The 27,644-nt window shown below is 43.6% G+C and overlaps 4 protein-coding genes across 7 annotated transcripts; all 4 read left to right on the forward strand.

Moving 5' to 3' along the window:
• Window positions 1–924: 924 nt before the first annotated feature.
• Window positions 925–5,076, forward strand: LOC101170718 (apolipoprotein D). 2 transcript variants are annotated; one of them, XM_004081182.4, is made up of 5 exons: window positions 925–1,048; window positions 2,021–2,160; window positions 2,230–2,351; window positions 4,521–4,606; window positions 4,682–5,076. In XM_004081182.4, exons 2-5 carry the CDS (start codon window positions 2,035–2,037, stop codon window positions 4,900–4,902), a joined length of 555 nt encoding a protein of 184 aa, XP_004081230.1. In that variant the 5' UTR covers window positions 925–1,048; window positions 2,021–2,034; the 3' UTR covers window positions 4,903–5,076. The 2 variants fall into 2 exon arrangements, with proteins under 2 accessions (XP_004081230.1, XP_004081229.1); XM_004081181.4 differs by having other exon boundaries at window positions 945–1,048; window positions 1,902–2,160.
• Window positions 5,077–6,603: 1,527 nt separating this feature from the next.
• On the forward strand, window positions 6,604–8,407 carry otos (otospiralin). Its single transcript, XM_011489101.3, has 4 exons — window positions 6,604–6,686; window positions 6,766–6,823; window positions 7,104–7,127; window positions 7,800–8,407. Exons 2-4 carry the CDS (start codon window positions 6,772–6,774, stop codon window positions 7,985–7,987), a joined length of 264 nt encoding a protein of 87 aa, XP_011487403.1. The 5' UTR covers window positions 6,604–6,686; window positions 6,766–6,771; the 3' UTR covers window positions 7,988–8,407.
• Window positions 8,408–8,499: 92 nt separating this feature from the next.
• Window positions 8,500–14,852, forward strand: cops9 (COP9 signalosome subunit 9). The gene is made up of 3 exons (XM_004081184.2): window positions 8,500–8,694; window positions 9,100–9,172; window positions 14,677–14,852. The coding sequence occupies exons 1-3, from the start codon at window positions 8,632–8,634 to the stop codon at window positions 14,712–14,714; spliced, it is 174 nt and encodes a 57-aa protein (XP_004081232.1). The 5' UTR covers window positions 8,500–8,631; the 3' UTR covers window positions 14,715–14,852.
• On the forward strand, window positions 8,668–26,558 carry LOC101171617 (trithorax group protein osa). 3 transcript variants are annotated; one of them, XM_020712575.2, is made up of 9 exons: window positions 8,668–8,694; window positions 9,100–9,172; window positions 18,302–18,579; window positions 18,788–18,871; window positions 20,414–20,464; window positions 20,543–20,685; window positions 24,299–24,697; window positions 24,837–25,091; window positions 25,163–26,558. In XM_020712575.2, the coding sequence occupies exons 4-9, from the start codon at window positions 18,805–18,807 to the stop codon at window positions 26,135–26,137; spliced, it is 1,890 nt and encodes a 629-aa protein (XP_020568234.1). In that variant the 5' UTR covers window positions 8,668–8,694; window positions 9,100–9,172; window positions 18,302–18,579; window positions 18,788–18,804; the 3' UTR covers window positions 26,138–26,558. The 3 variants fall into 3 exon arrangements, with proteins under 3 accessions (XP_020568234.1, XP_020568233.1, XP_011487405.1); XM_020712574.2 differs by having other exon boundaries at window positions 18,791–18,871; window positions 20,540–20,685; XM_011489103.3 differs by having other exon boundaries at window positions 8,669–8,694; window positions 20,540–20,685.
• The last annotated feature ends 1,086 nt before the right edge of the window (window positions 26,559–27,644 follow it).

Raw genomic sequence — 27,644 nt, forward strand, 5'->3', positions numbered from 1 at the left:
TTGAAGCTTTAAGTCTTAAGTACTGAAAACTGTTCAACCCTTTACAAAAAAGTACTTTATTTGAGTATAAGTATAGCAAGTATCCTAGGAAGTATTAACTAAACTGGAACATTTTTAGTTGACATTACACATGTTGGGTTTAAAAAGTAAACTTCAAGCATACTTCCTCTCTTTTAGCTTAAACTTACGTACACGTGTAGTACATTTAAGCAAATTACTTTCTTTGTTTTTTACTGGAATTCAGATTTGAAAACTTGTTTTTACAAAACAGTTTTGCTCTTTTCTCTTTTCTTTTTTTTTCTTTGTTTTTAAACCAACATGAAGAAACACATCTTCAAAAATAAAATTAAAAAGTTGGAAAAAAACAGTTTTTGGACATTTTACAGAAAAAGAGACGCATCTCTTTTTGTTAAAGAGAAATATTTAAATAACTATACATTTATATTTATAAACTATTTAGGCAAATTTAACTAAAAGTATATCAAAATATTCAAATAAACCTCACACTCATTAAAACACTGAAGTTAAATATAACATATGATCAAACTGGTCAGTTTGGATTGTAAATATAACATTTACGCAGAGATAACCCTGTTGGATGTTGGGGTTTGTCGTGTTCTATTTTGTTTTTAAAAATGAAAATAATTTATGACAATATTCAGTTTTTCTTTAAATCTGAAGGTTTTCTGCTGTTGTTCATCAGGTTCTCCGTGAGAAACACGTTTCAAACCTTTTCTATTCATTAAATATGTCTTTTAAAATCTAATTAAATCAAACTTTATAGCTGGAACTCCAAAAACTAAATCCTTTTTTCATAATCAAGGCAACAAATGATTACACAACGATTTTTTTCTTTTCGTAAGGTTGACAGGCGTCCGTCCTGCGCGTCCGCGCGCGCTGTTACGGAACACTTTCTATTGAGTTACGCAGCAGGAATGCGCGCGTGATCCAATTTAAGGAGCCGCCGCGCGCTCTGCAGGGACACAAGCGCCAACCCCGTCTCACGGAAGCAGCATCCCCGCAGCTCGGACCCCTGACGTACTGACAGGTGAGAAAACCTTCCTGCTAACTGATGGGAGATCATGGTTGGAGGAAAGCGCGCGGAGGAAAGCGCGCGCGGAGGGCGCAGGATCATGTTTTCCAAAATATTCGGATTAAAATTTTTGTGGGGAAAAGTTAATGTCTGCTGTTCCAAGTGATGAATATCTACCGAGTTTGTCTTGATGAGGATGACTTTGAGGCGCTCAGAGGTATAACTCGGTATAAACAAACAGGTGGGTGTTAGTTTGGAACCGGATGAACGGGTTGGTGAGAGGATGAAGGTGTGCAGACAAAAGAAAAGCTGCGCAGACGGATGCTTTTCATGGCTGCCTGTGGGAAAACACAAAGTCCTGTAATGTGGATCTTTGTGAAACCAGCTTTGACAGAAACTCCGCATTATTATGAGTTATTTGTTCCTGTAATTTTTATTTTTTGGATTTTAGTTTCATTCAACGAGGCCAAAAGTCAGACTTTGTGGGGAAAAATACAACAATGTCTCAAAATGTCAGCAGATAAACCTGAAGGACATAAAAAAGATACGACCAGTATTTGTTTTTTTATGAAACATTCTTTTTTTTAATAATTCAATTTGGGTTTTTAATCATTCTCTTGGCCTTGATCACATTTTAATAGTAATTCAGACGATATATGTGAAGTGAAATGCCTTTTTATTTAAAGAAACGTTTAAATGGTAAACATCTCCACATCTGAAGAGACGTTTACTCTTCACTTCTGATTTATGTTTAAAAAGTACAACAGAGGGTTTCTGGCTGCTAACTTCACCCAGAGCCGCTTGGTTTTTATTTTGATTTGGTTTCTATTCACATAAAATCTTGATTTATTTTTGGTAAAACTCACAGAAACCGTGACACAGAATCAGCAGCTTCCCATCGTCTGGGTGGACGACCTTTCTGCTGAGGCAGAGCATTCCGCACGCCGGCGTTCCTGACGACTCGTCACATTCTTTCTTCTTCTGCAGCTTCTCCTCCAGCGATGTCCTCCATCTGCCCCCTCCTCCTCCTCCTGCTGCTGCTGCTGCTGCCCCTCATCTCAGCTCAGACTTTTCACTGGGGTCCCTGTCCGTCGCCACAGGTGCAGCCCAACTTCCGGGTTGAAAAGGTAACACGTGCACACACACACGGGCACACACGGCGTGCTGCGCTGGTTCTGACACGTGTCTCCCAACAGTACCTGGGAAGGTGGTACGAGATCGAGAAACTCCCAGCAAGCTTTGAGAAGGGGACGTGCATCGAGGCGAACTACTCCCTGAGGAAGGACGGAACCATCCAGGTCCTGAACTCGCAGTTTTAGTGAGTACAGAGAAGTTTGACTCGTCTTCATCGTCTCCAGAGGATCCAGTAGAGTTAAGGCAGAAATGAGGAGTTTATTTTATTTTTTTAAATAAGGCTTAGCTTGTTTATAGTTTGTTTTTGTGTTTGGGATAGCTTTAAATGTATTTTTATTCTCTGTTACTGAAATATATGAATTATTTTGACAATTAGAATAGTTTGAAAAACGTTTTTAGTTGAATTGTTGCCACTTGAATGGTTTCAATCATCGTCATCATCATCATCATCATCAGCCTGTCACGCCACTGCTGGCGGGTGGCCTCCACATCTTACTCCACTCATCACGGTTTTGGGCACTCTGGGTGGACGTGGGCGTCTAATATTAACCAATGATGCCACAAAGCGGCGTGTTTGAGAAATGACCAACATTTGAGTTGAATCCGGTTTTGAGTGCTTCTGGGTTTTCAGTTTAAAAGGACGACTCAGACTGAAGAGAGTTTTTTTCAGGGTCCAGATCCTGCAGAACCTCTTAGGACTGAAGATTTTTAATCTGAACAGAGTCATGAAACTCAGAACACTCTGTGTCTTCTCTCCAATCTAAAAATTTATCTTATTTAGAAATAATAAGCAGAACATTTAATACAAAAATCCCTGTATGTCTGAACCAAAGTTAAACACTGACTTCCTGTTTGAAGCTGGTTAAAAAAGACTGACATCTTTAAGACTGAACACGTGTTTCTGAGGATAGGTCTCGCTGGCGTCTGAACTCTGGTGACCTTTTTTATAACAGTATCACTGTCAAACAGGGAGTGGCCTTTAGATTGACGGCTGATTTGCTCTGGAATGATCTTTCTGGGCGTGTGCCAACAGCTGTGGGGCCACTTTTACACTGCCTTTGGCGTTACGCCTTCAAGCGACCACTTCCGATAAAAGACGATGTAAACACGTGTTTCAGACTTCAGTGTTCAAATCTCTCACATTCTCGCATAACCAACATCCCTTTTCCGGCTCTAAACACCAAACACGTGTTTAGAAAGGTGCGTTGAAAGTTAAACCATTGGAACTTCGACCAATCAGGGACTCTGATTTGGTAGTGACGAATGGATGGCGTCTCTTTTCATTCACGGAAGTGCCAGCCGTTTGAAAATTGGTCATGGAGGAGAAATGAATCGTTGCTGTTTGAGTCCGGCTGGAATTCTGTGACACCAAGTTTTTCATGCATCGGAATCGAGCTAGAACAGCAGAAAAAGGAAGACACGAGGAAGCCCCTCCCTGCTCGTCCAGTGTGAACACCATGGGCCAAACGAGCATACAAGGATGCAACGTTTAGAGCGTTCTTGAATGCACGTCACATGCTCGGTGTGAATGGAGTGTTAGACCGGTTTGTCCATATTTGGTCAAGTTTATGGTTTGATGATGTCATATTCGGTCAGGACGCTGACTAAAGCATAAACTAACTTAAGTCGGGTCTGATTTTTATATCATCCATTGTCGTATCCTCATGATGTCATCAAAAAAGTGTTTCCATGTCTTAGTCAGGACTTATCACAAAACTGGATTATGGAGTTCATGTTCATTTAGTCAGAGTTATCAAACCCACATGTCCTCACATCTGTGGTACATTTGGGTTGTTCCTGCACATTTGCATGTTCTTCTCCCTCCATGAACTGACCTTAAGGACGAGGACGGCAGCTTCTTTATCGAGGTTTAACAAAACATGATAACTATTTTCTTTCTTATCTGACATTTCCGGTCTGACGGGTTCCACATTCTTTGCTGCTCGTGTGAAAGAGATTTATTACAAACATTATCTCCAATAATAAGAAATAAATCCTTGTTTTCTTTATTATTTTTGAGTTTTTAGGACAGTTAAGCTTCATCTCATGATGTTATTCCTAGAAGTGTCATAAGATTTGATGGACTCGGATCAAACAAAACACATCTGTGTGTCACCAAATCACAACTGCTTTAATAGTTTGAACAATTCATTTAAAAATGTAAATTTAAAATCAGTTTTGATGAAGACAGAAACGTCTTCTCCTCTTCTCATCCTTAATGTTCTGCTGGTTCGTAAATGTGCAGAAATCAAAGAGTTTGAATGTGTTTGATGGAAAACTTTTCATGTTTTTTCATCTCTAAAGCAAAGAGGTTTTGAGTTCCTGCTGAGTTTCCGTGTTCTTCGTGTTTCAGTAAGGAGAAGGTGAGGTCGGTTGAAGGAACAGCCGTCATTCGGGACTCCAGGGAACCGGCCAAGCTGGGCGTCAGCTTCTCGTACTGTGAGTCCGACTCCTCGCCGCCGGTACCTTTCCGTCAGCCCTCCATTCACGGCTCTCTGTCTCTGTTCTTCCTAGTCACTCCTTACGCTCCCTACTGGGTTCTGACCACCGACTACACCAGCCTGTCCGTGGTTTACTCGTGCACCAGCTTCCTCCACCTCTTCCACATCGACTACGCCTGGATTCTTTCCCGCTCGCCCAAGCCGTCTCCATCAACCGTGCGTTACGTCAAACAGCTGCTGGTCCGAGAAGGAATCGACATCAGCAGGATGAAGGCCACGGTCCAGAACTGCTGAGACTCACCGGAACCGTCTTCTCCAACCTGCTGCCTTCAACTTCCTGCTCGTTAAAAGAAGTAATCAAACCAGAAACAAGAAATCTGATGAAGACAGATTGATCCAAATTGTTGCTGGGATTTTTCTATTGTAATTTTTTCATGATTCCAATCAAATAAAATCATTATTAATCAAGTTTTGGGGTTTCATTTGGTTCCTTTAGATTTAAAAGCAGAGTTCACTAAAACAGCCAGACGTTCTGAGTTCAGATAACCCTTGTGCTTCCTAGGCACTTTACCGTTGGGAGTTGGGTCATCTAGACCCACTAGACAGTGCTCTGAACCCTTTTTCTTCAATGATTTGTGATCTTCACTGGTGTCCATGGATTCCATGAAATCTTTCCACCTTTATCCACCTTTGTCATGGTAGGGAGAACACGTCAATGGAAGGATTTGGGTCATCTTGACCCTATAGGATAGCACAAAGGATAAAAACAAAACTGCTTGTGCAGCTTTTGAAGACTCTGTGGCTTCAACAAATGAGAAGTGAAAGCTTCAAGTTCCCACTCAGGACAGATGGAGTTCAAAAACTGTAAAATTCAGGAGAACATTTGAGCTGTTTGTGAGTCCAGATTGAAGTTTAAGCATCAAATATGACCACAAACGGAGAGTGAATGAGCTGAAGAGGTTAAAGGAGTTCAGGGTTTGAGATTTCCCAGCTGAAGTTTGGCTCCTCAGAAATGTTTTCTCCTGACCAGAGAGTCATGTGACCTGAGTCGCTCTAGAAAAGTCTTCTAGGTTCGCAGCTTCATCGAGTCTTTGTGAGAGAGAGGGACAAAAGAAAACCTGTAAATTCAAAAAGTTGGATGTTTTTTTTTAGAAAAATTTATTGAACTCAACTGCCAATCTCCAAGTCTTTAAATAAAATTTTCTTTTTCTGAATCAACTGTCAAACATGGTGATGGAAGAATTATGATGTGGGATCAGGGACGTGTTAAATACACAATGGACACAGTTCAATGTAAAACCACTGAACAAAAACTGATGGGATGTCACTCAAAGGTTAAGTTTGATAAAGACAAAGCAAAGAAAACAGAGGAGCGGCTTCTGAGGACTCTGAGGTCCTGGAAGCTGCTAAACGTCTCTAAGAAAACACGCAAACAGCTGCGCTTGATGCTTTCCAACCAGCTGGTTTACACCTGAATCTGTCTGTCATCACGAAGAAAAAGAAGCCTGAAAAGATTGTTATCAGCACGAATTCAGAGACGTTTTTCTGAGAAGTCAAGGGTCACAACACAACACTTTAGATTTCACAACACAAAATAACAATTCATCACACGACGATGTTGTGATGAATTGTAGTGAAATCTAAAGTGTTGTGTTGTGACCTTTCTGGGCCACCGTATTTGAGTCTGTTCTGTGAATGAGTGGAAATATTCAAAACATTTTTGGTTTTGATTTATCTGCAGTCGGATGAGGAAAAAAATGGAATTTGGGATTTAGATACTGAACAAAACTGAACATGGATCAGAATTTACAAAGGTTTTGATACTTTTGATCAGGATTTTCTTTTTTTATTTCCAACACTTAAAGCTTTGTTTTCTGCAGAAATGTGGAACAATAGTTACAATTTAGAAGATTTGTAAAGCAGAGAGTTGATGATCAATAAGCAGCTGGACGGAGGTTAGACGTGGTCAGAGATGATCTGGGCATGTGCAGTGTTTATGAGCCCCCCCCTCGCCGCAGACCCCAGAAAACCACCAGCAGCAGCGGCGCCGCTTCTCACAGCTGCACAGGCGTTCACAGGTGAGAGTCTAAACTGCTCTCAGAGGTCTCTGAAAAGCAGGAAAACATCCCAGATTTTGATTTTTGGTTCTCCTGGAAGTGGAAGATGAAGCTGCTGTGGCTCAGTGTCCTCTGCCTCTTCGCCTGCTGCCTCGGCGGTGAGTCTTTTACCTTTTTATTTAGTTTCATTATAGATTTACATCAAATGAATATAGATTTAGGTATTTTTTGTGAGTGTTTCAGCCTAAAAAAGTGACCAAATGTATTTAAAGTGGAGCAGTTTGTGCACAAAGACGACTCAGTGTGAGCGTCAGTGTTTGTGTGCACAGTCAGCAGCAATGTTTGAGCTCCTGCAGACCTCAATCCCATCTTTGTTCGTGGAAAACTGTGGAATGCCTGGAAGTGTAACGTTTTTTTTTCTGCTCCTCTTCCTCACAGAGGCCAGAGTCATCCCAGAAGGAGGTAAGGCTCCGGCCCCCCAAATCCAAATCCTAGAGACCAAGGCTTCAGAAAGTCAACCATTGGCTTAAACAGAACTCTTCTCTGTGACATTTTTGTTTATCTCTGATAAAAGTCTTCTGCAAGATTGAATCTGCTGCCAAAGTGAAAGATTCTGTTAGTTGGTATATTTTTTAGCCACTGTAGTTTATAAAATGTCTTCTCTAGGATCAAAACTCAAAAATACACCTTTTGTTTGGGAGTCGTCGGGGTTCAATTGACTCAAACATCAAGGCTGATCATTTATGATCTATAGCTGTATTTTGCACGTTTCACAGATGATAGGCTAAACCCTTTTCTTTTTTAAATCGAGAATGTTGATCTTGAGTCCAGATTTGGAAACCAGGAGCAAAGATCACATTCAAACGAGTCACATTTCCCCCACAATGAAGTGAAGAATTTGTCTCAAAGGTCGGACAATGAAACCACTTTCTGTAGATGAGGAGCGGTTCTGTCATACCTCTGTGGAACAAACTGACTCACAGCTTCTAATGCCCGCTGTGTCAACACGTCCTGAGTCCAGGGTTGATGCAACGCTCCACCATAGAACTGCTCAAACTGGTCGGATTGGCTCCTTAAATATATCACACATATGTACGAACGTGAACTTAAAATCTCTCCTGCTGTGTGTCTCAGCGCCGTATGAACAACCTCCTGCTGACCCCTACTGGCCCTACTCCACCTCTGACTTCTGGAACTATGTGGAGTACTTCAAATCCATCGGGGCCTACGAGCAGATCAACCAGCTGGCTCGGACCTTCTTCGCCCACCAGAACCTCCGGGACACCCTGGGATATGATACCCACGCAGGCTATGAGCATTAAGACGATCCAGGCAGGAAAGGGAAAGGAATGAAATGTTCCAAACTGAAATGAGTGAAATGGGAATAAACTAAACGTTTGTTTTCAGTTTACATTAGGCTTTCTGTAGCAATATAGCTATTAAAGATTGCAATAGATTTGTTGTAGTTTTTTTAGAACATATTAATTAGGTGCAGTGAAATAATAGGAAATGAATTCAAATAAAATTTCTAATAGTTAAAGTCTTTTCGTCTTCTTTTCTCCCCCTCCCCCCCCCCCAAAAAATATATTTACAATTAACACAACTCTGTTGAAGATTTGGAGTTTAATTATTAAATTTTTACTTAATTTTGATCTGTTTAATCTATATTTATACTTTAACTTCATTGTAACCACGTAATGTAATTTATGTTGAAATAAATTAAGCTTCATGGATAAAGTAAATTGAAGCGTAATTTTTCTTTTCACAATTTTAAGTCCGAGGTATTCAATCAAAGACATTTTAAAGATATTCGAAGAGCGGAACGATTCAGAGGTCATCGATTACGGCCGGACATTAATTACCGTGGCACGCATGCCCGCCATGTTTATTTCCGTTTTGTTAGCTTAGCTGGGAAAATTAAACTCAAAGCAGAAGCATCGTTTAATCCACGTTTCTGGAGTAAAAGATGAAACCTGCTGTGGACGAAATGTTCCCTGAAGGAGCGGGACCGTACGTGGATCTGGACGAGGTGGGTCCGAACTCACGAAGCGAGGTTTACGCTGGTTCCGGACGGGCTGCTGCTAGCTAAAAACGACGAGAACAAATAGATCATGTTGTCTGCAGATTCATTTTTGGTTCAATAAACACTTGATTTATTCATATTTTTAGTTAGAATTGTTTGTCGATTATCTACAGTGAAGCTGCTTTGATGTTAATGACATTTGTTTTATTACTAGTCTGACCCCGGCCTCAGCAGTTTACACTCTTCGCCCCGTTTTAATAAACAAAACCAGAACCAAAAAAGCTGTTTGTGCAACGATGCAAAGCTAATATCATCATGTGCATAACTTTAAGAAACAATTCGTGGATTTGAATGAATTTAAAAATGGGTCCAGCTTTTCACATGACACGTTGCATTGTACCGTGTTCACAGGCAGGGGGCAGCAGCGGGCTGTTGATGGACCTGGCAGCCAATGAGAAAGCGGTACACTCAGACTTTTTTAACGGTAAGGCTCAGATTTCTGTTTAAAGTAGCTCCACAGTTCAGCACTTCAAACATTCTGCTCTTTTATTGCGAAAGGAATACAGTCCTTTTTTTTTGGTGAAGCCATCTTTTTTTCTTTCTTTAAGAAAACCTGTCATTTTAGCAAACATCTCCCTCAGTATCACATATCTGAAGATCTTTAAAGTTTTTTATTCTAATGTTTAAATGTTTCCATCAAAAGGGTAGCCTAAAAGTCTTGTTTATCTTTTGACAGCTCCCTTTAGGGGGTACCTGTCTCCATTTAACCCTCTCCTCTGCATCTTTCTCTATATGAGGACATTTTCTTTACAACAATTTCTAAACATTATTCGGAGTCCTGCAACCAAATAATCACATATATTCATGTTTTGATTCATAATGCACTTTTTAAACTGTGATTTTCATTAAAAATATAACATTGATGTCGGAAAAAGAATACAATTAAAGAATAATCAAACATCAAGGGTATGAAGAAGGTAAGAGACACAAGGGGATCATGTCTTTACCATTTCTTCCAAATGCATCACATGTCAGGAACTGGAAGTGTAGGACCCAACTTAAATATTTAATTCAATCAACTTCCCTCCGGGGATCAATCAAATCTTATCTTATTCTTATAAATGAACTGAAACATGACAAAAACAATGGATCGACAGAAGAGTGACCGAGGAGATGACCTGATAAAGACCAACGAGACACTTTTAACAGAAATGAAAACAGCTGTGGATGATAAACATGAATCTTTAGGGACGTCTAAACACATAACTGAAAATCCAAGCTAAACTACAAGGATCTGACATCACTTCACTAGCAATGGTTGGATGCTGAACTCAAGTCATCTGCTGGGGAAAAGACCACATTAAAGGCATAGAGAGTTCATTTGAATGCAGATGACATTGTGCTCTATTTCAACTTAATGAATCTCATTTAATGGTCAGAAAAAACGGATCATCTGGATGATCATCAGTTTTAGATGCCTCCCTCACTAACCTCATCTTTGGTCTTCTAATCTCCATCTGCTTCCCTGAGTTGATCTCCAGAACATCCGCCATGATCTGTTCCTCTGATGAACTCATTCCTGATCCTCAGCGTCTTCACCTTTCAGCTATCTGATCCTCTCTTCACCTCCATGATCATTCGCATCAAACTCCTCCTTCAGGATCTCTGTGCGTCCACCAATCTATGAGCTTCGCTCTCTTTCCATCTGATCTCCCGAACAGACAGCAGATCCTTTTTTCTTCTTTCACTCGTGTTTTTCCTGCCAAAGTTCCTTATTTTTAGTTCCACTTCTAAGTTTTTCCTTCCTGTCTTTCCTCATCGTCTTCTTCAACCCACAGTACTCCAGTTTCCACCCTGAGGGTCAACAGCGGCGTTGTTAACTCAACTTGTGAAAGTTCTGTTTATGATTTCTTTCTTTTTCTGTTTTGTTTGTTTATTGTTTTCAAAATTTGAACAATTCAAACACAAAAACATTTGAACAATTTAAGCATAAAAGCTAGTAGTAGCAAAAATATGTCGACCTACCCCCCCGTCCCACCCCGCCCTTCAACTTAAGACAGCCATGCTAAAAATAAAGAAAAATTTAAAATAATTAAAAATGTACACAGGCAATCAATGCATACAAGAACGGAGACTATTTTCCCATCCTTCTTGAGAAAAGAAAAAAAAAAAAATAATAATTCCACAGGTGTTTGAGTCCATTGACCAGTTTGTCTATGAGCAAGGCATTAAAGCAGATTGATTTCAATCAATGTTTTGTCTCCTGTTTATGATTTCTGGTTTGGTTTTATGTCAGATGCTCTTTCTGACAGCCTGGACTTGGGACCAGCTAACAAAAGTGCTGGAGTGCCCCCTTGTGGTTGCTTTAAAGAAGTGCAGCATAAAGTATAAATGTGAAATAAATGACAGTAGACCAAGAAAAGTTTCAGCCTTTGGCCACATTGTGTCTCCTCATTAGGTGGGGTTGCTCCTTGTGCAAACGCACAGCGGCGCCGAGCGGATCCGTTTGCTGCTTCCGGCAGAACCGTTCTGGCTCAGCAGAAAGAAAAGAGCTGGTTGTAAAAAGCACTAAGAGGGGGAGTAGATGAGGACGGTGAAGTGAGTTTATAGCACAAGCCAGACTACAACTCAGTGGGACACTTGGCCAGTCGTCTGCTTTGAAACCCGTCTGATACTCTGGAGATGATGGGACGTTCAAGCTCAGACCCTGAAGGGCCCTTCCACAATAATAACGTGCTCTAATGCGAGCTTTGATGGGTGCATCGCTGATCACAGAGGGTTAGGAATTACATGACTTCAAAATAAAAGACATCCGTGACTGCTGCTTATCATAGCAGTCTAATTTATGCTCCACAGCCTGGAAGCCAAATGAGATGCAAACTTTTGACTGCATATTTATGATGACTGATCTTTTTTAGTCCCTTTTGAATTGAAGAATTCAATCTGAATTTTCAAGAAGTACTTAATAGACACTGACATGTTCTGAGTTTCATACAGATTTGTTAGTATTTGTCTTGTTTGATGGAAATATTCAGCGCTGCTTTGTACCAACATAGATGCTCATGTTTCTGGTTTTACGCTGGAAATCTTTTGCTGAAACACATTTTATAAAGAAGATTCAAGTTTTTTGGGGGACTTTTTTGAAGGGAATCAAACACCTCAAGCTTTCATACCTACATCACTTTTGCAAAACAGTCCGCTGGATGGCTGAGATGTTTCCGGTTATCTCTCTGATACGGAAAAGTTGGTGTTTTGTCCTTCAGGGCGTTGACTTTTACATGTGAAGAAACGTCATGCATCCAAAATGTCTTGAAATGTTAAGAAGGGGATGTAGTTTTTTTCTTTTTAAGAGTCACCTTGCCTCCAAAAATGTTTCTGACAAAGGTCTTTTTAAACTCATTTTCAACTTCTATGTTTGTGACTGAACAGAGAAAAAATGAAGGACGACTTTGAGAAAGATCAGAAAGCTTGAAGACCAAACTGAGATGACAATTGAGACAGAACTGAGACTAAATAGAGACTGAGCTGAAACAGAACAGAGAGAGACCTGAGAAAGAGCGGAGACCTTAGACAGAACGGAGACTAGAGACACACCTAAGATAGAACTGAGACTAAACGTAGACAAAATTGAGTCTGAGCTGAAACAGAATGGAGAGGGACTGACACTGGAGACAGACCTGAGAAGGAACTGAAACAGAACTGGGACTGAATTGAGACTAAACAGAAACGTATTTTTACACAAAACTGAGACAGAAACTAGAGTGAAATTCTAACCTTTGAGAGTTTTGAGGATGTTTGGAGTACAATCTTATGCAAAAGATTCGGGGGAACCAGAGTTCAGGTCGGCCTTTGAACCTGCCAAAGATTCTGGTCTAGAGAGAGAGTCTCAGCAAAAAGAGATGCTTCCATCCGACCATCTATCTTCCTGTGATGGCGTTCTGGTGCTGCGTTCCCAAACCTTCTGTTCTTCTCGAGTTCAGCTAGAAGATCTTTCATCTGTGCTGATAATGCAGAGCGAGGCTGTGGCCTTTACCAGATCTCTGCAGGCATGACAGTATAAGGTCAGCTCAACAGTGTGAAACACGGGGGGGAGGGTTGGTTGCATAACTGAAATCTGAGCTTTCTCTGATAGGTTTGAGACCCCCAGCGGTGGAGGTGGTCCTGGTTACACTGGAGAGTCCCGTCAACGGCACAACCATCTTTTATTTGACCAAACTTTATGTCATTTCTGCTTCATCGTCAACACTTTTGTTCTGAAAGCGTCGTTCTCTTCATCCCGAGGAAAGCAGAACCGGAGTTGCAGGAAAAAACATCTCTTCTGAATCTCAGAACTTAAGCTGCTACATGAAAGTTTAAAGAGAAACTTTAATGAAGGAGTTTAGATAAAGCGAGGCTTTCCTGAGCCACTGTTCCTTTAACCTGCTCTTCCCCAAAGACACACGGATTGCTTTAACAAGAAGCACAAGTGTTCCCAAAACACGAAAAGGTTTCTCCTTTTTTCCTTGCATTTGACAGGAAAAAAGCCATTAAAAGTGACACATTTTTCCTGTTTTGAAATTTAGTTTCCGTCTTCTGTGGAGGAAAATCTGTACGTTTTCCAAATGATGATAAAATAAACGTGAGCGCTTTTCTTCCTCAGAGCAAAGGAGAAGTCCACAAACGGTCATCCTTCTACTGTGAGTCGTGGTGAAATGTGGAAAAGTTAAGAGTAAACTTGTGTTTTCACCATCTTTGATTTCTGTAGGAGAACGTACGTTTTTTTGTTTTTGTTTTTTTTCATTTGAAACTGAAATGAACTGAGAGAAAAACCACCATCTGAGTCGCCACAGATCCACCAGAGTCTCCGTCATCCCTGATTTGAAACAACGAGTTGATCCAAATCAAACGGCTAACGTGAAGTTCTGGAAACAACATTTTTAAAAAGTCAGATCAACACGTTTTACATTTACTAACTCGAGCAGCTGGAGCTTTTTTAGTAGAAGAATTTGTTTCAGAAAATAGAAGAAACCTTTGGTTTTGTTTTAAAGAACCTCTTCTTGCTCACTTCATGTTCTTGTGGCATTTTTCTGATGATAAAGAAGATGAAGCTCAAAAATTCCATTTCTCAAGATCTCTTTACTCAAATCGTTGTGAATCAGGAACAGATGAAAAGAAGCAGTTTGGATAAAGATCGTATTTGTGACGTAGAAAAGACGCTGGGATCCGTTCAGATGCATCCGCTTGTACGCCGTTCGTGTGAAGGGCTGGAAGCCAGCGGGGGAGGAAGGGGGGCGGGGTTGCTCCACATCAAAGGTCCCACCCACAACTTGGAGGCAAATTTCTAGTGAACTCGTGCCGCTCTGCAGAAACTATGTCCCAGATAACAACAGAGTATTTTTCTCTTTGTTTCTTCTCTTTTTTTTCTGTCTTTTTTCTCTTTTTTTTCCCCTAGAGATTTTTTATTTTGACTAGAAACAGCATAATAATAATGAAAGACCACTAATGAAAAAAGGTCAGAAGACGATCGGGGTGAAACTTTAAAGATCTCATCACCGTTTTCTTTGATGCATAACAGCCTGTGTACAGAAAAGAACACGCATGACACGCAGATAAGACTCAGAACCGAGTCTATACGCTGAACGGACTTGATTGGAGTCTTTGTAATGTTTATTTTTATCCTGGTTCCAGGTCTAACTGAGTATTTCTATTTTTAAAAAGCCTTAATGAGCTTATTTATAACTCTAAAAAACAGACTTAAACTGAAGCCAGTGAGGATTTTCTGGAACTGCATCGCAGTCCAACTTTTTCTATGGTAATGTTAGGTTTGTGTTGTTCTTCTGGCGTGTTTTGCTCCCGTCTCCAGGAGGTCACGTTGATGCATGTGGGCGGCTCACATGCAGACTTTCAGAGCGCTGAAGCCTGAACTCTGTTCCCCTTCAGAAAGTGGGCATCATCATCAGCAGCAGCAGAGAGTGGGAGTGTTCACCTCTGCTCTCTTCTGCTCTGCAGACTTTGAGGACCTCTTCGATGACGACGACCTGCAGTGACGCCGGCCTTCCAACATCTGTCCAGTTACGTCCGCGTGGAAAAGACGGATGCCATGTTTCCCTGGGAGCCCGCGTGCGCCTTCCCTCCTTTGCATGAGTTTCGTGTTATGAGAAAATAAAGTTTTTGTTTTGCCAGAACCAGGTGTGTGTGTGAAATTCTGAGAGCTGCTGACATTCCAGCTTTGGAGAAAATTACCGGGATGGTGTGTGCGCCGCCGCGCTCTGGTCGGCTCCTGCCGGGATTGAAGGTCTGCGGGCCGAGAGGAACACCTGTTAGCAAATTACACACGGCGTGCAGCGCTGGAGGAAAACGCACGCCAAATGCTCAGGCACGATGGAACACGACGGGATGGAAAAATGCCATCAGAGCAACCGACGGACGGGGTTCTGTTTTCCAGCAGGAACAACATTTTCAGTGAAGGGCGCACTTTGAGGATGTCGAGTCCTCCATTCAGGTGGAAAAGTTTGTCCTCCAGCACGCAGACGTCTCAGCAGAAACTCTCATCCTTGTTGGGTTTTTGTTTCTTCAACATTTGTACGTCAGTGAAGAACGACGGAGGCAGCTTGTTCTTCACCTTTGATCACATCTGAAAGTTTCATTCAGCCACTCTGAGAGCATTGGATGTGCATAAAGAAGAGATTTGATCCATTTCTTTCTTTTTTACTTGTCCAACAGATGAGCAGGCAGATGAGAGCTGAAGGCCTCTAGTGTTGCACATATTTTATTTTAACAACAGGTGTTATGAATCTTCTGACAAACCAGAGGTATATTTGAATAAACCCCTTCTGTAATTTAGACTAAACTTTACTCATCTTACTTCTATTTGTAACAGTTTTCTGTTGGACCGGATGGAAAAGAAATGGAGGGAAGAAGAGAGAGGGGGGGGGGGGGGGTAAAATCATAAAGCATCATGAAGCAACAGGTTGCTGGATGTTTCTAGATCCATTAGAATCTGCATCTCTTTTCTCTGGAACTGCAGGTGTTATTCATGAATTCACTTGTTTTCAGAAAAGACCTACTTTAGCCTGGAGTGACGGGCGAAGGTTGACGGGTGGAGCTCCTCCATCCCTGAAGCCGGTCTTCACCCTTAATGCAAAGTAGGAGTGTTATGCATACATATTATTGTGGACCTAAACAGTAACAATAAAGATTTTTTAAATTTGTTCCAGTCTTTTCTATCTTCTGCCTCCTCGGATTTAGTGTATTTTTTCTTCATAGCTCTTAGTTTTTCTGCGAAATGAAGAGTTAAAAACACTCAGCTAATGGAGTGCTGCTTGATGAATGTGTTCAGAAATTAGAGCATAAAATAAATTGAAAGATTCATTTATTTGTCATCAAAGCATGAACAGCGAAATTGCATTTGGAGCTTCGACAATCACCCTAATTATTTCAATGTGAGAAAAAAAGAAACTCAGAATCACCAAATAAAAACCCAGTAAATAAATAAGTAAACATCAGTACAATAGAACCACAGCAAGGACTAAACAAAAATAAGTTTATAAATGCCAACATTTACCACACGTGTCCTGTTTTAAACCCCAACGGAGCAAAAGTGCTTTAGAAAGACAAACATCTAAACGTGAAGCCGGGTCTCTGGTGCCTTCAGGTCTCTGGAGGCTTTTATTGGAACATGTGGAAAAAGTTTCCGCTTTTTCAGCGTCAGCATTGCAGCTCATTGTGGTTCAACACGAAGCAGCTTCAAAGGCACAAAAGACCAGGAATAAAAACTCATCAAGTTTGGTAAAAGAAGCACAGTGTTTGTAAAGATCTGGATTTATGAAACCACTTTGTCTTGCAGGAATTATGGTGTCCTGTTTTAAAGAAAAGCATTATTTATGAAGTTTAAAAAGCTCTCTAACTGAGACAGAGACAAGAGGCTGAGATGGAGGTAGCGGAGATGAAGATGTTGAGGTTCTCCTTAGGAGTGACCAGGTTAGACAGGATAAGGAACGAGTACATCAGAGGGACGGCTCATGTTGCCTGTGTTAGCGACAAAGTCAGAGAAGCCAGACTGAGATGGTTTGGACATGTTCAGAGGAGGGATAGTGGATATATTGGTAGAAGGATGTTGGAGATGGAGCTGCCTGGCAGGAGGGCAAGAGGACGGCCAAAGAGGAGATACATGGATGTCTTAACAGAGGACATGAAGTTGGCTAATGTTAGGGTAGAAGATGTTCATGATAGAGTGAGGTGGAAAACGATGATTCGCTGTGGCGACCCCTGATGGGAAAAGCCGAAAGAGAAAGAAGAAAAAGCTCTCTAACTTACTTTGGTCCGCGTAAATAAACGATTGCCACTGTCATCAAGATTTTGTATAAATGTTGTTCTAATCTTTCATTTCATTTCCAGACGAAGTGGAGGATTTCCCAACGAGAAAGTGCAAATCAATATTGATAAAAGCCATCTAGTTTGCTTTCTTGGATCTGCTGGTTTGAATTGAATTCGTCCAGATCCTGAGGCAGCCCCACACTATTATACTACCACCACCATTTGTTGTAGTTTGTTTTTTTAAAGTTTGGATTCGTTTTCATCAGAGCTTTAGTCCAGAAGTGTTTTGGATCATCCTGGTTCTTTGAGTTCTTGTTGTTCGTCAGCGTCTTTCTCCTTGATGGATCCATGTTTGTCCAAAAGTCTCTTTCTGACCGTTGGTTCTTGTTTTGCTCCTTAATGTCCCTGAAACGGCCACCAGAGGACCAATAGGAACAATGGATCCATCGAAGAACAGATCACGGTGGATGTTCTGGAGATAAAAGCAGATGGAAGATGAGGGATGGAGCCTCCAAAGAGGAAGTTCATGGATGTAGAGGAGGAGGACATGAGGATGAAGAGGAGAGGATTACGTGGAGGTGACTCACTGTGGCGCCCCCTAAAGGCAGCAACTGAAATGAAAAGAAAAGACGGAATGACAAAGTTTATTGAACTGAATCATGAAGCAGGCTCCACTTTTCTCCAGGATCGTCTGCAGAAACGTCTTTGATTGTTTTAGACAGAAACAAGTCAAGGACTTAGTTCATCTTCACTTTTTGAATCATTTCTTCTTTCATCGGTCTCATAAACAGGCAGCCATGTGCATCTCTATGAACACATCAGCTTTTTGAAAATGCTCTGCTTTGGTGACAAACGTTTTGGACATTTTCTTCTGGGTTTGGAAGCACTTCTCTCTAATCTGGTCCTCTGAACACGCAAACGCCACAACACCTCCCAGCATCTTAACAGTTGGCGGCTGCATCCCTGCACTCAGACTTTCCTCTCGTGCTGCTGTACCTGCGACTCTAATGGGGGCTGCATGTCTGAACGCCACTAAACTGCAGAGGAAGCTGCAGATGATTAAATTCCTCACGTGCAGACCAGCTGTGCAGCCGTGCTCAGGTCTCTGAGACGTGCTTATGTGGCACCGCTCTGCCACTGTCTCCGTGTTTCACCTGCTCCACAGTCACTAAGTCTCACCGTGAAGATTAATTTCATAACTTTATATCCTAAATGTTAATCGGGCTGTGAATACCCCCCCCCCCCCCCCACACACAAACACACAAATGGAGTGGGGGCGTTTTTAACCCACTTTTCCACGTCTTCATCTCTTTTCCAGGCTTCATGTTTTCCTGTCTTTAATTACTTCCTTCAGCCTCATTGGCTGAAACTCTGAGCCAACCTGCTGCCGTACTGGAGTTGGGCCTGGACCCCTCAGGGGGTCTGAGTGTGCGTTTGTGTGAATCCCAGAGGACTGGTTTAAAACCTTGCAGAGTCTTCCTTGTCTGGCCACCCGACAGGAAGAGGGACAGAGTTCAGGAGGAATCCCCGTCAAGCACATCCACCCGGACAGCTCCTTCCACCTCCAAGCAGCAGGATCACACGGAGCAAGCGCAGGTGAGACGTTTATCCAGGTGCTTTCCTGCAGCTGCTGGAGCTCCTGAGCAGCTCTGAAGGTGAACTCCAGACTGAGGTGCAATGGAAGCCATGAGAAACTCCTAAAACTGCAGCTTTTAGCTGAGAGTCTTGACTAGAGTTGCTATAAACTCATATAAAGCTGTTCTTCCTGCAGTTTTTAGGTTGATTTTTATGTTTGTTTGTGCAGAAGAGGTGGGGTCAGTCATGGCTGAGCGGACGAGTTTCCACGGCGTGTTTGTTGTCACACTTCTGGCTGTGATGCTGCTGCCTGGTGAGTTAACCAGCGACCTCATCATCCGTCCTCAGTTCATCCAATCTGTGTCGCCTTGTTGTTCTGCTGCAGCGATTAAAGGCTGCAGATGTTATCGGCTCCCTGATCATTGCTTCAGTGATTTATGAAATTAAAAAAAACAACAACAAACGTGAAACTTTGAAGCTCCGGGTTACTTTTTTGTGAAACCCACAACATTTCTCTGCACATTACATCTATCTATTCATCCGCGGTGCTTTCAATGCCACGGTTCTCTGTTTAACTCCAACAGCAAACAAGAGGCCCCTTTCTTAGTGTGATTCACACCAAACTTTGTGAAAAGATTACCTTCGAAAAGAAAAGTGCACTTAGAGAAAGCATCAAACAGCTGTGAGGCTGCAATTACAGTCAAAAAGTGACAAAGGAGCTCATCGGGGCCGCCATTGAGGCGACTTCTCCTGCGTCGTATTTGTCATTAAGCTCAGCCCTGACAGAAATGCAAGTCTTCTCCTATTCAGAGCTGAAAGTGCCTCCCACCATCTCACCCACTGACTGAATGGGAGGCAAATCAATAGCTGAGGAAAGCACCGACCTGCTTGTTGCAGGGATGCAGATGTGAAAAATGAGCCCACTCGTCCATCAAAGCGAGCTGCCAGGTGATGCATTTCTGCAGTTTGTCTCTGAAAACGAGCCAGAAACGCTTTGGAGGTCGAGAAACCTTGAAATGACGCCAGAGACCGCCGGGTCTCAGCTGATGTGATCAGAGTCACTGCCTCCCGTCTACATCGGGGCTCAGTTTGCTGAGGGGTCACCCGACCTGAATGTTTCTGCTGCTCCGCCACCTGGTTCCAACGCCGCGTTTGAGGTGATTGGCGGTTTTTGAAGTTACACTGAGGGGGAGGAAGAGGAGGTTTTCTTTCATCGCTCATGGTCCAGTTAAAAAAATGAGTACCTGTCAGCATCTCCTGCTGCTCTGCCTCCTTAAAATTCAGCTGCTTCCAGATGTGCCTTTTTTTTTTACAGCCTCGTAAAAAACAATACAGCGGATGCTCGACACAAAATCATTTACCTTGCCCTCCTCCTCCTGCTGCTCTTCATCACCTGGGGGCCCCTTGAGTCACTCCTGTCTTTTTGACAGTTTTCAGCGGCAGTAGACGATCATCCAAACTCCAAACAAGTTCTTCCTCCTCCTTAACCCTGAATCATCCCCTCTGGATCCTATAAAACCTATCATCTGGGCCTCTCCTCTTCCTCCACCTTCTGCTCTTCCTCCCCTTCTGTAAGGGATTAACACCTTCTCCCCGCAGAGATGAAAGCGGCCGGGAGCAGAGCTGAATCTGCGGTTCCCTCGGCTGTAAAGGGTCAAACACAAACATGCACACAAAGCTCAGCATGAGGTTTGATGTTACAGGCGTCCTCATAAAAATCTACAAAGTAAGCGCTGCAGGCAGAGCCAATTACTCCTGCCCTCCAACGAGAAATGTCAGCGTTTGAGCTTTCATGTCATATTTTCACTGGCGAGTTTCAGGTCAATTTCACTGCTGCCTGTGCTTCTGCTTGCAGCCTTCCTGTCTGCAGGACCTGTTGTGCAAAAGAGCAAAGCAGACGGCAAAGGTGAGTTTCACTCTGAGACACCGAGACACATCGGGGCTGCATGACCTCCGACCTTTCCGCCTTTCTGCTCTCCAGCAGTGGAGAGCATCCAGGAGAAGGCGGCGGCTGGGGCGTGGCAGAGGAAGCTCATCCGCAACCGCAGGAACATCAGCTGGTACAAGCAGCACTCCGACTTCTGGGCCTGGTACAAGTACTTCACCGACAACGGCAACCTGGAGGCAGTGAGTGAACGCTGACGGGAACGGGTTCAACCTCTTTCCGCTCACGAACGTATGGCTTAACGTCTGTTCAGAGCATCAGCGCTGAACCTTCTTCCTCCTAAGGGAGGTCCTGAAACTTCTAAAGAAAACAGAAACATTCAAGAAGCAAAAATGTTCCGTTATCGTCACGTCATGCAGAACCGCACTTTAAATAAAACCTGAACATTTCTTATGTATTCTGCGAAAATCACAAGAATAATTGAAGAGAGGGACATGGAAAAAAAGAGTGAGTCAGTCAGGAAGAAGTCAGAGCCACGCCCAGAGAGGCGCCAGACGCTCCATTCAACCCATGCAACAGGTTTTTGGACTGGCATGGGTCCATCCTCTCCAACCAAACTCATAACCTTCTTCTTCGTCACATTTACAGATTCATCTTACAGAGCTGATAGATTCACACACTTTGGGTCTCTTCCTCTCTGCAGAAAGTGTCTGTGCATTCAAACTGAGGTGAACCACACCAGAGTTCATTTTCAAGTAAACAGAAACCCTTGTTTTAAAGTACAGCAGGGCTCTAGAGATCAGGTGACCTTTTACACCTGTTAGCTCAGTGGCCTTGTGGTTAAGTGTCCACCCTGAGACTGGAAGGTCGTAAGTTCAAATCCACGATTGATTCATACTTAAAAACTCTAAATATGGGACCCAGTGGCGGTTCTACACTGACTTACTCCCTCGGCGAGTAACCCCACAGGCGCCCCCCCCCGCACACATACAAAATTTGACAGCATCCTGTTGTGTTCCCTATCTTCTATTTAGCCATTTTACACAAAAAATGCATGAATTTTCTAGACTCGTATTACAGGGGGGTCAAACTCAGTCACACAGGGGATCTAAGTTAAAAACACGCTTAAGGTTTGGGCCGGTTCATTTACTGAACACACTAAAGCTAAACTTTTAAACCTTTTAAACTAAACTTTTTGAACATAAATATGAATAAAAACAGGAACACAAGTTAAACCTTAAATAACTTGTAATATTTTGCTCTCCATAGAAATATATTCTGTCAAAATTATACAAATATGAACATGCTGCAGAACAAAACAAAGAAAGCCTGGAAATATTAGTAAGAAATAACAAATCAAATATTTCCGGGTTTTTTTGCTCTTTTATAATTTTTTAGAGCATTTTTTTTAGAGCTGGACTCCTGCTTCATTTTTAGCAATAATTTCTTAATGTGTGACGTCCTGTGTGTCTTTGTGAAACATATCAGAGGGATTAGATCTAAAATAAAACTTATTGTGATTAATATGTTTAGGTCTTATAAAACATTAAAGACTAAATCATAGAATTCATCAGTGGGATTACTCCAAAAATATTTGGCATTTCCCTAAATTTGTGCAACACCAACAGTAGAAATCCTCCAAAAAAACTCAATCCATAAAAAATGGTCTGCACCCACCACCCCTGTTACGGTTTCTGTTTCTTTGCCCTTGTGGTTTGTTTCCTTTGTGTTCTGGCATGTTTTGAGTTTAACTTCCTGTTTTATTTTGTAGGGTTTCCTGTTTCGTTTTTGTTGTGAGTTCTACTTTGGTTCCCCATCCTTCCTGATTGTGTTCACCTGTGTGTCGGTTGTCTGTATGTATTTAAGTCTTTTCATTTCCTTCCTCCTGGGCTGGTCCATAGTATGTTAGTTAGTATGTTAGTCTGCTCCCCCGGTTTGGGGGGTTTAGTGTTTCGAGTTTCTAGCCTGCCGTCTGCAGTGGTTTTGGTTTTGTGTCCTTAGTTGTGTTTATTAAAGCCCCCGTTCCCCTGCAACCTCCTGCCTCCTCTCGCTCTCTGCGCCTGGGTGCTTCCTCCCTTCTCCTCCCTCCCCCTCCCCCTCCCCTTCCCTCTGACACACGCGGCTCCGTCTCTATGACGGGAGGCGCAGCTGCGGCCCAGAGTTGATTGTCAGATAGAAAAAGACTCCCCTCACACCTGTTAGTGTGATTCAGCCACCGGCGAGTTGCGCCCCCCTCTCGAGTTTTTTTACTTATGTTCCAAAGACTACCGCAAAAAGGTGTGGCCGCAAGCATCTTGCAGCAGACGGCGGTGGTCACGTGCGCGTCGGGTCTGCTGTGTTGGAGCAAGTAATTGTGGGAAATAATCCCCATTGCCTGCTTTTGTCGAAATTTGGTTGAGCATGGGTGTTTGTTCTGCCTAATTCTTATTCATGTGCCTGTTTTACGTTTTTTCATTCTGAGTAATTTCATCTTTTTTTTTTTTTTTTTGCACCATAAAGGCCCGTACACACCGGGACGAATATTCGCCAGGCGTTATTCGCCAGCGTTTTTCGCCACGTTTTTTGTGTTCACACCCAGGCGATTTTCGCTGACGATGAGTGGAGTGAACATGCAATTTCATTCCCTGACATTAGATGGCGCTTAATGTAAAACAGAAATACTCCTGTACACAAGGTGGCGCTGCGCAACTTTACGCTTCTTAAAGTCGCTTTTCACTCAGAAGAAGAGAGCAAGTATTTACACGCTTGTCAGAATCAAACAACGAAAACATGAATATTTCAAGCACCAGTAGGTCCAACTGGTGCTTGGTTCGGGGATATTTTAGAATGTCCGTCATTATTGCTTCGCGGCTGTGTAGACGCTACTTGGCGTCTATCTTCTTCGCTGGTATGTGTGCTCAGCAAGGCAGTTTTGTGTTTGAGCGCCCCCAAGTTGTGTTTTACTGTAACTTCAGAAGCTCCAGACACGTGAGCAAAAGCGCCATTCTCATTGGTCGAGTAGATTTCGACGCGACGCGTCGAAAAAAAAAAACGAACCCGAGGCGTTTTTTTTTTTTTGACGCTTTAACGCGTCGCGTTTTTTCGCGTCGGTGTGCACACTCTCGTTGGTGCCCTTTGTTTAGTCACGAGGCGTTAAACGTCGGCGAAAATCGCCGGCGAAATTCGTCCCGGTGTGAACAGGCCTTAAGTGTGAAAAGGAAACAGGATCAAGACATTTTTAAGAGTCTGATGTGTCAAGGTTAAAGTGTAAAGTGTCGGCAGTTGAAGCAATTTCAAATTAAAAGCGGAAAGCCGCCTGTTTGAATATAGTAGTACATTGTAACGCAAACGCATCGGGCCGCCCTGAGCGACCGCCCACATCGCCCATATCAAAAACCGCCACTGATGGGACCCACACTCAGCATTAAGGGATTGGATTGGAGGTGCAAACCACTAAATGGTTGCAGCTCTCTGTTCCACTGGGGGAGGGGTCAACCAGCTGTGTTGATATCTTACAGAACTTTGATTAAAGTACACCATCCGGAGAAGTACCAAAGGACAGCATGCGACCAAAATACACCGGTTTTGAAAATCCTGGACTTGCTGTTCATATGGTTAGAAACTAGCACACCCACCAGAAAAACAACTGTATTCCCAGGAGACAGAAACTTCCCCCCATTAGACGGGTGCCTGTCATTGCTCCTCTTCTAGCTTGTAGTTGACACTTGTTCTTGGCTGGACTGGAGCCAAAACGCTCAAAAGCTGCAAATTCTTCCACCACGATGTCTAATTCTCAAATTTTCTTCATTTGGTCCCAACGATGTCCCAATAAACCACACCAACCTGCTCTTCTCACTAACCAAATCTGTTCTCCAGGTTCAGGACATGGACCGCATTTACCTGGCCTACCTCCAGAACAAGAACCGCGCTGAGGCGCGTCGCTCTTACAAAGAATACCTGCGTCACCTGGGGGAGATCTACAAATCCTGTGCAGACTCTGCTGACCCCAACTGCGTGGCATCCTACACCACTAGACCCAAACCTGAACCGGCCAAACCAGCACCGCTCAAGACCTGCGATCCCACTAAAGACCCCCACTGCTTGTATATGGCTTTGGTCCAAGGCAAGAGCCCTTACCTTCCCCTGGTGGTCCCAGTGGCCCCTGCAGCTCCAGTCAAAGCTCCTGCCCCTTTATATGTCCGCTCCGCACCAGCCAAGGCACCGCAGTCCGGGTACTACTACTACTCTCCATCTGCAGTGTCCTTCCTTACCAAGGTATTCCACTCTGACTCTGTGGTTTTATTCAATCATTCACTTCATTCCAAAAAGTCCCAACTCTGATGTTTATCCGATGCTTTCCCCCAGTTACATTTCACAGATGTTCTACCGTCTCCTTTTGTTTCTCCTCCTGCAGGAGCAAAAGGCCGAGCTGCTGCGCATCTGCTCTGCTGACGATGTGGAGTGCCTGCAGTACCATCTAAGAGCTGCGTATGGGTACCGCCCCTCCGCTGGGCCCCTTCCCTCATATGCTCACCTGGGCTGCGACCCACACAAAGACCCATCCTGCAAGCCCAAGCTGGTGCAGAAGGCTCCGTCTGGTCTTTACCTTCAGTACCCCAACTGTGATCCACTGCGGGACCCGTACTGCGCCTACGCCGCCTCGCTGGCGGTACGTCAGCTCCGTGAATCAGACCCTCCAGCTGCTGCTTTGTTCTCATCGGTACGCCTCTGTCTTTTCAGGCTCCACGTGCTCCCAACCCCCCCGTTCCTGCTGGGCCTGGATCCTGCAACCCTCTGTTTGAGAACAACTGCAACCCCCTGACGGCCACCAGGTTTTCTTCGCCCCCAGAGGCGTACAGAAGTGAGGAGAGAGAGGAGGCTGCCGCTCAGCGCGCCGCGCCTCCTGCTGTCGAGCGGAGCGACCCCTATGCCATGTTCAGGGACGCTTATGCTAATGCTAACAGAGTTCCAGACCCCTATGCTGGGTACCGTCAGGCTCCGCCCCCAGCTCCAGCCGCTGACCCCTATGCTCTGCTGCGCCAGTTCATGGACCAGGCTCAGGAAAGTGACCTTCACGCTCCGCGCATGGACGCCGCCCCGGAGTCCACTCTGAACGACCCGTTCACCGCCATGCGTGACACAGCAGCTGCTATGCATCGCAGAGGCCCCCCCTCCTCCAGGCAACAGCATCCTCCACCGCATTTTGAGGAGCCAACCCCAGAAGAGCGCCACCCTCTGGGTCCACCAGGTAAAACCAAGGAGGGCTATGACTGCTACATTGGGTATGACCGGGAGTGCTTCCCTGTGCGGCCCAGCGAACCTCGCTCTGGGGGCCACCACCGAAACCCCTACCCCACGGAAGCCTACGAGTCCTACCTGAATACTGACGGCACCCGCAACGGAGTCCTAGAACCTTCCAACCCTCACTGTGACCCCGAATACGACCCTGACTGCCGTCTGCGACGCTTCGAACCGGAGCAGGGCCGTGCCGAGACCCGACCCAAGGAAGACCACCACCAGGGGGCAGCAGAGGCCGATCAGGAGGAGCAGTACGAGGCAGAGCCCTACCAGAGCGGCCAGGAAGAGCCTTACATGTCTTACCAGCCCCCCCCACCGGGCATGCCCAGCCTTCAGGACATACTAAGGAGCTACGGAGACCGATTCCCGGAGCAGGATGATCACAGAGCGTACGCAGACGACTACCGCAAAAAGTGAGCATCCAAACACGCGAGCAGCTGGACATGAGTACGCAGAGCTATGCTGCGTTCTCCTAAGTCGGCCCCTGAGCGCCTCCTGCAGGGAGCAACTGGTTCTAAATGTGGGACACAGATAAGGGACTTAATGAGCAAGTGCATCCAAAATGACCTCCTGCTGAAGGAGCCTGATCCGGAACGATGAGCCTTTGCTTTGTGTGTATTTAGCTGCTGCAGACCTCTGCTGGTTTCCTGCTTTTCTGATTTCCTGTTCAAACGTCCGCTCATTCAAACTCGTACCGTCTTCATGATCCTTGGCTTTGCTTTTGCATCTTTTTTCTTGATTAGGTTTATTGCTTTTTCTCAGTGATGGATGATGTAAAGATTCGTTTTCACTTTGGACGTCCTGATAATAATAATAAAAAAAACTCCTGAAATGTGTATTTATGATTTGTTTTTCATGGATTTTACGGTTTCTTTTTATTTATTTTATTCTTTTTATTTTACGGTTTCAACACGCTGCATTCATCTCTATCGGCTGCCAACACATTTTCAATCTCACGACAGTCAATCAACCTGCAAATGTCTGTGACCCTTGTGCTATCTTAGATGACCCCCCTTTACATTGGCGTGTTCTCCCTACCATGACAAAGGTGGATAAAGGTGGAAAGATTTCATGTAATCCATGGACACCAGTGAAGATCACAAATCATTGAAGAAAAAAGGTTCAGAGCACTGTCTAGTGGGTCTAGATGACCCAACTCCCAATGTTAAAGTGCCTAGGATAGCACAAGGGTTACAACGCCAGGGCGAAGGGCGAAGGGGCCCCTCAGTCCAGTTCTCATACACAGTCAATGTTGAACTCAGATCCTTCTTTTAATCTAGTAATCAAAGTGTCTCATAGACCACATTATGGATTGATTCCTTTTTGGCTTTTAACGAGTAACATACTTCTGATGACTGAAGAAGAACACGAATAGTCTTCGTATCAGGCAGTTAAACCTCTTATTGCCTTTTTTTCAATCAGAATCCGGCTCAGCTGTCTGCTTATTGCAATCCTTATTTACTATTAATCCACTCTGGAGACAAATTAAATTGGAAGGCAGCAAACGGATTCAAATTAAATTACGTTAGTCTGATGAACTATAAAACAAGATAAGAAGCAGGAGGCAGCGCGCCGTGAAAAAGTTGCCTTCCGACATCTGAGCTGGAATTACTGCTGTGTGAGAAAATGTCGGCTCTTTGAGATAAAGGCGCGTTTGACAACAGAAACGAAATGAAAGGTTGTCAAGGAATAATAATCGAGTTGGAGGTAGAAAAAAAAGTTGGATGGATGAGGGGTTGTGGAGGATGGCTCGCAGTCATCTGTCAATCAAAAAACCCCGCCCACATTTGTGTACAATTACAGTCAAATGTTTCTGATTAATGTGTTCAATTGAATTAACTCCACAGGTGTCATACATGTTGTCTCTCTAGCACTGAATAGAATAAGTTTAACAATCCTACACACATGCTTATTAACACGGGGG

This window comes from Oryzias latipes, chromosome 20 (genome assembly GCF_002234675.1).
Source record: "Oryzias latipes chromosome 20, ASM223467v1".
Classification (NCBI taxonomy): Eukaryota; Metazoa; Chordata; class Actinopteri; order Beloniformes; family Adrianichthyidae; genus Oryzias; species Oryzias latipes.

What these genes read in the sequence shown, in the direction of transcription:
- LOC101170718 (XM_004081182.4), top strand. Translation starts at nt 2,035, where the DNA reads ATGTCCTCCATCTGCCCCCTCCTCCTCCTCCTGCTGCTGCTGCTGCTG. An exon ending in CCAACTTCCGGGTTGAAAAG is followed by an intron (nt 2,161 to 2,229) that starts GTAACACGTGCA and finishes GTCTCCCAACAG; the next exon opens with TACCTGGGAAGGTGGTACGA. An exon ending in GTCCTGAACTCGCAGTTTTA is followed by an intron (nt 2,352 to 4,520) that starts GTGAGTACAGAG and finishes TTCGTGTTTCAG; the next exon opens with TAAGGAGAAGGTGAGGTCGG.
- LOC101171617 (XM_020712574.2), top strand. Translation starts at nt 18,805, where the DNA reads ATGGCTGAGCGGACGAGTTTCCACGGCGTGTTTGTTGTCACACTTCTG. An exon ending in GGCTGTGATGCTGCTGCCTG is followed by an intron (nt 18,872 to 20,413) that starts GTGAGTTAACCA and finishes TTCTGCTTGCAG; the next exon opens with CCTTCCTGTCTGCAGGACCT. An exon ending in GAGCAAAGCAGACGGCAAAG is followed by an intron (nt 20,465 to 20,539) that starts GTGAGTTTCACT and finishes TCTGCTCTCCAG; the next exon opens with CAGTGGAGAGCATCCAGGAG.
- cops9 (XM_004081184.2), top strand. Translation starts at nt 8,632, where the DNA reads ATGAAACCTGCTGTGGACGAAATGTTCCCTGAAGGAGCGGGACCGTAC. An exon ending in CGTACGTGGATCTGGACGAG is followed by an intron (nt 8,695 to 9,099) that starts GTGGGTCCGAAC and finishes CCGTGTTCACAG; the next exon opens with GCAGGGGGCAGCAGCGGGCT. An exon ending in ACACTCAGACTTTTTTAACG is followed by an intron (nt 9,173 to 14,676) that starts GTAAGGCTCAGA and finishes TCTGCTCTGCAG; the next exon opens with ACTTTGAGGACCTCTTCGAT.
- otos (XM_011489101.3), top strand. Translation starts at nt 6,772, where the DNA reads ATGAAGCTGCTGTGGCTCAGTGTCCTCTGCCTCTTCGCCTGCTGCCTC. An exon ending in CTTCGCCTGCTGCCTCGGCG is followed by an intron (nt 6,824 to 7,103) that starts GTGAGTCTTTTA and finishes TCTTCCTCACAG; the next exon opens with AGGCCAGAGTCATCCCAGAA. An exon ending in CAGAGTCATCCCAGAAGGAG is followed by an intron (nt 7,128 to 7,799) that starts GTAAGGCTCCGG and finishes TGTGTGTCTCAG; the next exon opens with CGCCGTATGAACAACCTCCT.